Source organism: Pyrus communis, chromosome 16 (genome assembly GCF_041283825.1).
Source record: "Pyrus communis isolate YQ-2024b chromosome 16, ASM4128382v1, whole genome shotgun sequence".
Taxonomy (NCBI): domain Eukaryota; kingdom Viridiplantae; phylum Streptophyta; class Magnoliopsida; order Rosales; family Rosaceae; genus Pyrus; species Pyrus communis.
Genome location: NC_142580.1, coordinates 9664930 through 9673172, shown reverse-complemented (window position 1 = coordinate 9673172; position 8243 = coordinate 9664930). Strand labels below are relative to the sequence as shown.

The window sequence follows — 8243 nt, the reverse complement described above, 5'->3', positions numbered from 1 at the left end:
AGGTAGTGTTATTTACACAATTATTTTTACTTCTCACACATTTCTGTCAATTTCGGTCGTCGGATTTAATGGTTTGAAGAAGATAAAAAAATTGACAAGAATGTGTGAGAAGTAAAAATGAGTGTGTGAATAACACTTTTCGGTCCAAAATCTTCACCCTGGGTCTCTGAGTATAAACAAACACTCATCAAGGGTTTCCCAGCAGCCAGCTGAATCGGTTGTGTTATTTTTTATCACGTAGGTATATCGCTTAATTGGTCAAAACATCCATCACCTTGCCATTTGGTGGAGAGAGTCTTCTGTCCGAACCTGGACAAGGCAAAGTGAGGGATTTGTATCCCACCTGGATCCAATTTATGAGGATCTTATTTTTAGGAATCTTCACATCTTATTCGTTTATTGTACATCGTGTAATCATAGATTATTTTAAATTATTTATTTAAAATTAAACATAAACAATATTTAACAAAAACTGACCGTACAATGTATGATAAACGAATAAGATGTGAGGATCTGTAAGATCCTCACAAATAGAATACTCATCCCAAAGTGAGGGGTGTACAGATCCACACAAATAGAATACTCATCCCAAAGTGAGGGGTGTAGGACGAAAGAGTTGGCCCTAGTGACAAGTAGGGGATGTGAAGATATTTTTTAATGTGTTAAAAACATGCATGGTCCAGTATGCTAAGTGTAATAACACAATTGATTAAAAATTTGAAAAAAAATTCCAATCAATTCCATTATGCAACTAAATGCCTATATCGTGTTCCTAGCACATCAAAAAATTTATTGAAGATGATGAAATATTATGATGTTTTTGTGGTGTCTGCTGTAATATTTAGGCGATCCACACGACGGTTAGTAGAACTTCTCCAGTTAGTGATCAGAAAAAAAGATGACCATTACCTCCATAAATATCCGATCAGAAAGTACTGCAACCCTAGTTTCCACAAAACTAGAAACTTGAAAAGAGACCAAATTTAGCAATGATTCAAAGCTCATGAGAAACAAAACAATGTCAGTGGGATTCTTATGATTGAACTTTGTAAAAAATACCATGACAAACAAAAGCAAACAAACTGTGGACGAGACAAGGTGAATTTGGTGGACCGTACTGTATGACGTATGTTGTTTGTTTAATGTTTCCCTCCTAAAACTTACAAATGTAGAATCATTGCAGTGTTTCAGAATAATAATGTAGTGTTATAAAAAAAAAGTAAAACGCATGACATGTGTTATTGACTTAGAATGTCATGATGACTTCTTGAGAAATGTATGAAAGTTGGCAAATGCAAAATTTAAGACAAAATCATAGAATAATCTCTAACTCACGCGTATAGGAGAAAAGGCTAGACTTAGCTAGTTACAATTTGCATATAATTTAAAACAAGAAGTAATACACGTTACGATGTTAGATAGCGTTCTAGACCAACACTACAATGTAACATGAGAATGCTAAAACATATGACATTATTAAGAAAAAGTGTTAGTATGCAAATATAAAATCTAATAGAAAATCACACACAAAAAAAAAAAAAAAAAAAAAAAGAAAAAAAAAGTCTTCTAATTAAGGAGGGAAAGAACAAAAGGCTACACCTATCAAGTTAGTTGCGTTGCAACTTGCAAAAAACAACAAAGTAATTACTTAGTACGATGAATGAAAAATAACCAATATATCCACACATCTCGTAGCTACAATGGTCTATGATGCATGCTTATCTAAGCTAAGGCAAACTTATGTGCTATCAAAGTCAATGGTTTGTGAAGGACAAAAAAAGCAGGGCACTGGACTCACCTAAAAATAAAAAAGTAGGGTGTACTACCAAATCAAAGGCAAATTAATTATAGCCGATAAGGTAATATCCGCGTGAATCAATGGAACTGACTGCTCATCGCTGTGCAGCGCATGGAAACCCAATTATATAGCTTGAGCTCTCCGGCCCCTACCTCCTTTTCCCTTCTAGTTTTTTTGTCGTCTATTGGCAATCGCTATTCAACCCTTTTATCGATGGCATGGCCAATATACGAGATATGCTTGTACTACAAGCTATTTGATTGGTCAGATACTGTACCATGCACACCAATAGCATGCATGTCATGATCTTATTAGTTTGTTTGTTTGTTTTTTTTTTTTCACTCTCTTTTTTTTTCTCTCTTTTCTTCGGATCGAGCGATGATCTTGTTTGTATAAGCATGATTTATGTAATAGATTTCTCTGAAAATCTCTTAGTTAGCCATAACACCGTAGCAAAGGGATATTATCAACAATATGAAATGGATAGTTATACCTTAATATAGCAATATGGGTATGTTTGCTATTAATATATAGCGGGGTAGTATCGATACTTTATCAAAATTATATCGATATAATGTGACTATTTGCTGCTGTTATATATTTTCAGAATATTGTTACAACATTAATGTTATTTAAGAGATAGCAGTACTCAAATATTTGAACTTGACCAGAAATATGCAGAATCATGGCCCCCTCCACAAGCATACATCAATATCGATCGAGATGAAATGAAATGTACTTGGATTGTGGAAGACAATAACCCTCGTGTTAAACGGCGAGCGTGAATGAAGGCATAGTAGTGGCTGACCTTGAATCACTTCTTGTGGCCGAATTTATTCACCATTTGATGTTACATTTTACATATTTGTAGGTTCAATATGAATCTCACATATATTTTCTAACAAAGAGAAAAATGATTTTATTTCATGATATTGTTATTTCAATATTTCATCAATCATCCCTTCCATACCATAATGTCGGCAGTACGCGCGTACTAAAGTAGCTGTGGTACTATCTCTTACTTGAGTGCCATAAGAAAGAAGGAAAAAAACGAAAAGAAAAGGGAGGATATGTATCATACACAAACCCCTTCTCAATTAACAGGGGGAGGGATTCTTGATACAGATGTCTGCAACATGTTGATATAATATCAATATGGTGTCCAAAATGTGTTGATATGTTGTGAGCATGTTGTCAGTATAACTATCAATCGAGATATCAATAATTCCGCTTCAAGTGGGAACATAAACTTTACACCATAAAGCAAGAAAAATAAAATACAAAAAAGAGAGAATGTAAATTGAAAATAATTTGCAGTGGGAGATTTGAACCCGAGTAAAAAGAACCAAGAGTTCTAAAATTTTTGCTGTGGAACTAACCCTCATCCCAAAGGGGCTCATACATATATATGTACATGGTCGCCATGCATAAACATGTCTGGTTTTTTTTTTTAAACAATGCGCATGTACATGTCTACACAATATATTTTTGTGTATTTTAGTGAGTAGTGACACAGATTAATTTTGCACGTAATTGACTTGGCCTTTTAGAATTAGGATTTAGCTTATCTATTAACTATTAAGTATTAAGAGTCCAACTTAATTAGGTCCAGGTTTAGTGTAAGCGCCAAAGACACTGTCGTGGGACACACGTAAAGCAACAAATTAACAGAGCACTAGTACTGTATATATTTCGTCGCTCCCCAAAATATGTTCTTGTTTTGTTTGTTTCACTTTCCATGTCATTCTTAGGTATGAGCAATCCTTAAAGCGTGGAGTAATACTAGAGAGATTAAATTTATAAATTAAATAATATGTCACTAATAGAAATGAGTACGTTTATCAACGCTTAAGTAATAAACTAATCATCAACTTCTATGTTCTTTAGTTTTTAAAATTTAGTCTACAAATTTAGTCTCTCTTACATTACTCTAAAGTGTGTCGGTATGCAATGTAGTCTGCCTTTAATCCTTTTTTTTTTCTTTTTTTTTTTGGTTGGCTTCACGATCCGGATCTCTACTGTTTAGGTCTCCCCTGTAAGAATTAAGTCAAATTAAACTTGTATACGTTTATGTCAAGAATATCTTTTGACTTTCTAAGCCATGATTGAAATTATTTCCTTTTATATTACTTCTTAAAGATTATCTATGCAAAAACCGGTTAAATTGACAATTGTTTAGTTGTTCGAATGCTTGCATTTTCCGTTAACTTTTATCGAACTAATTGTGGTTTTTTTTTCTTTTCGTGTTTTAGATGAAAGTGAGAAATTAAAATATTAATGTTTTTAATTGTTAAAATGCATTATATGGTAGCTAAGAAGGACGCTCTTAACTAGAGAAAATTAACATAGCTAAGAAAGACGTTTTTAAATTAACTACTACGGAGTGACTCAGTAGTTGGGGACGAATTACAAGTCTGTATTCCACACACACATCCTAGATTCGATTCTTGCCATTGATAAATTGCACGATGAGTGGTCAGGGAAGACTGAAATGTTTCTGTGAATCTTTCGTGCTCCCAAAAAAGTTGATTGTCATAGCGAATCCACCAGCTCGTCCCTTTTTAAAGAAATATATGTGACAATTAATAGTAAAAGGGGTACTAGGGGAGGCCAGAGAAGACCAGAGATCGTGTGGGTAGGTGTTTTGCCATGATAGGTCATGCAATAGTGCTTTAGCACTAGATTTCTGTAGCTTTGGATATGTTGCTTGGGTATTTCCAAGGGCAAGTAATATATGTAAGTTTCATTAGTTCTCAATTTCCATTAACCATATTCTTTCATCAGAAAATGAAGCTATTCGGGTTTTCGGTGACGGATGACAGTGACCGAGTCGCCATGATCATCGAGAGCAAGAAGTTTGAGTGTCAGTACTGTGGCCGGAAGTTTGAAAGCTCTCAAGCGTTGGGCGGACATCAAAACGCACACAAAAGAGAAAGGCAGCTTGAAAGGATGGCCATGTTAGACCGTGTCCAACATCATCATCCTCCTCCCAATCATGGTCATCGTGATCAATATCAACGGGTAGCGACAAGTGTACCCATAATCGTTGGCTCTAGTGGATCCACAAGCAATATCAATGGTGGTTCTGATCATGGTCATGCTGGTGCAGCTCGGGTTCCGTCTGTGGTAGCCCCCAGAAACCCACATGGCTTGAACTTCAAACATATCAAACAGGTTGTTCCCAACGTAGATGAAGGAAATGATGTAGATCTGCGTTTGAGACTTTGAGTCTTAATATTCAATAAACTGGTTACTTAGAAAGCTTTTTTCTGTCATTTCGTGTATGGTTGAGAACTTGCGTGTTCAATTATTTGGTTTCCAATGCCATCCAGAGAACCCTAAAAAGTTGCATGTTAGAGCTCATCAAGGACAAGCATTGTTTTACAATGTATCAAACGATGCATATGCTATGAAATAGATCATTTATGTCTTTATTATTAGGATCTTAATATTGAGAACCTTACTTAATAATCATAAAGTCTAGCTAGCTGGCCATGTGAAATTTTATTTTCCTAATCAATGGGAAGGAGAGAATTCTAATTCGGGACATTTTTCAATATTAGGAAAAGAAATTCTAGATTTCGAGTTAGTTCGTAGCCATCTAAAGTTACATAGATGCACGAATTTTCTTTAGCCTTCATCTTATTTGTTAATAGAGTTAATCATAAAATGTAAAGTTGATTGCCCAAAGTCAGAGACTTCAAATTTAAAGTCTATTTTTTAAATTAAAAAATCTAGAACTTAAACTCTAAATGGTTATACTACAGTCTAAATGAGATTAATAGAGCCGAAGAAAAATTAGCAAAAATGAGATTTTCCGAATACGGCATGATTATCTCTAAAAATTTTTGACGGGCAGTGGAACTTTATCTATTATAAAGGATATTCAACGCCAATTTATGTGTTTTTTCCTCTATCCATTCGAATTTTTGAACTGAGTTCCAACTAGTCGAGGATGTGCATGAACACACACACACACACACACACACACACACACACTGACTGTATAAGTGCGCACATGTGTCTCCTCCTTCGTTATTGTTGGTTTTCTCTTGGGACGGGCTACCATGCGCATCAAATATAATGAAGGAAAGGACGGAGTTGTTCCTTGTTTGATTAGATGGTGGTGCATGTAGTAGCTAGGAGCCATTCGTTTCCTTGCTTGCCCTGAAACCCCTATATATTTTCTGTCAGTTCTTTAGAAATCTTGTTTTTTACTTTGCTTTTAGTATTAGGGTTTTATTGGAACACACGTCGAACAAAAAAGAATATATGTTTTCAAAAGGTATTGTTATTAGCATTTTAAGAATCATATTTTGTACTCCAAATTTTTTATACTTAAAAAAAAAAAAAACACTTGTGATGAATATAGAATAAATTTTTTAGAGTAATAATGATAGTTTTCTTTTAAAATACACTTCTTTTGCTTTTGAAAATTACACATACATTGATTTAACATCTTTTTAATTAGCTGGGCATACCACACTGCTTTGATAAGTCAACGGTTTTCCTAAGACCAAGTCTTCCCTAACAAATTGGAAGGTAATGTGAATACCACCAACAATTTACTCCCAATTTTTTGGTTTCAGTTGTTATATTTATAGAAGAGGTAAATAGTAAGAGTTATTTCTTAGACTAAGTTACACAATACTTAAATTTAGAGGATTATCTATGGAAGGTAATAACCCAAGTGTTAATGAACAATATACAATAATAAAAAAGCCCCATTCTTTAAGAGCCCCTCTCTGACAAGGAAAGAAACAAACTAATCTCAATTTTAAGACAAAATTGCTGTTCTCCGCTAATCACAAGGATATGGGGACTCTAAATTTCTTCTTCGGTGCCATTGGTTCGTTGTACAGTTTCCGAAAAGGAAAATGTTGTCGACCTAATTAAAATATAAGAAAAGAGAATAATTCATACTTTTTTTTTATTAAAAAACATTACACCTTACTACATATTATAGATCGCACACGTATAACAATATGCAGATAGCAGTGATCACAATCCGTAGGAAACAAACTATATACATATATGCATAGTTGCCTCTAACCAAACGATGTTGTTTTTGCAGTTTTATTTCTGTCGAAACTCACAACAATGCTTACACTGCATTAGTAACATGCATTACATATTCTAACAAAAAATATAATTATTGGCAGTTTAGACTATCTCAAAAGGAGATGTCAAATTATAAACATAAAATTTAAAGGGAAGTGTTATTGGCACTTCAAAAATCTTATTTTACACTCCTCACAAGTGTATTTTTTTTCCCAATATAAAAAGTTTGGAGTGTAGAATGAGATTTTTGGAGTGCTAATAAATTTGACAGCTTTTGTGACACTTTCACAACTTTTAAAATTTTACTCTCCACCCAATATGTCAAATTTTAAATATAAAATAAAATTCATATTTACTTTTTTGCATTGGTAATGAAAGGAAATGAAAGAAAGGGTATAAGAATATTTAAACATTGCATTGGTAATGAAAGAAAAGGAAAAGACAATATACATTTTTGAGAGAGTCTCCGTAGCATTTCCATTTAAACTAATAAAAAATAATAAAAAGCATTTAATAGTTAATTAAAAATTATTTGAAGTTGTTGTCAAATTTAACAGGTACAATCTTTGTTGTCAATCAATTGACATTTCAATTAGAAAACACTAAAGTTGTCTTTTTTTAACCGTTTTTGTCAATGCGGAAATTTTGACATCTCCTTTGGATATGCTCTTGAAAATTTAATTGTACACCTCTTATAAGAGTTTTTCTTCTAAATATAAAAAATTTAAAATTTACAGTTAGATTTTTAGAATGACAATAACAATTAAATACTTCTCAATAAAAAATTCAAGTTTCAAATGAAGCATTACTATATCAATGAACGCCCTGAATATGACAACTGTTAGATTATATTTAAGGAAGAATTGTTTTTTTCGAGTGTTATCTATTTCTAGATAAAAAAATGTTACTTTTACCACATTTGTACTATTTCTCTAATAGAGATGTGATCCGCATGTATTGGTAGAACCTACATAGCTATTAAAAAAATGATACAAATATAGTATAAATATGTGATAAGTGTAACATTACTATATGAAAAATGTGGTAATTACTCTTTCTAAATGCCCATTTTTTCCTTGGAACAGATTTCCGAGGATGCACATTAATTTGGCAAAGAAACCCTCTTTATGTTTGAGCGGTTTTGCTTATGCATTCACAGATCCTCTCGTTCTTTTTTTGTTGTATCCTCGTCACATCCTCACAAATTAAGACAATGGTTTCCCAAAGCCCTTCTTATTTAATCAACATCATTTGTAGACAAAATGACAACACACATATCCCTCTATAACAATACCTTGCTCTCCCATCATAACCAAGTTTTCATCGTCCACCTCTCTTTGTCTTTCCTCGTCAATCTTGATTGAAAGGCAAGAAATATGAGAGA

General features: G+C 33.3%; 1 protein-coding gene across 1 annotated transcript; it reads left to right on the top strand.

The window, feature by feature from the left end:
• Positions 1-4585: 4585 nt before the first annotated feature.
• On the top strand, positions 4586-5026 carry LOC137732652 (zinc finger protein 3-like). Its single transcript, XM_068471953.2, has one exon. It carries the CDS (start codon positions 4586-4588, stop codon positions 5024-5026), a length of 441 nt encoding a protein of 146 aa, XP_068328054.1.
• Positions 5027-8243: the final 3217 nt, after the last annotated feature.

Coding starts and splice junctions, on each gene's coding strand:
- LOC137732652 (XM_068471953.2), top strand. CDS start 4,586: ATGAAGCTATTCGGGTTTTCGGTGACGGATGACAGTGACCGAGTCGCC.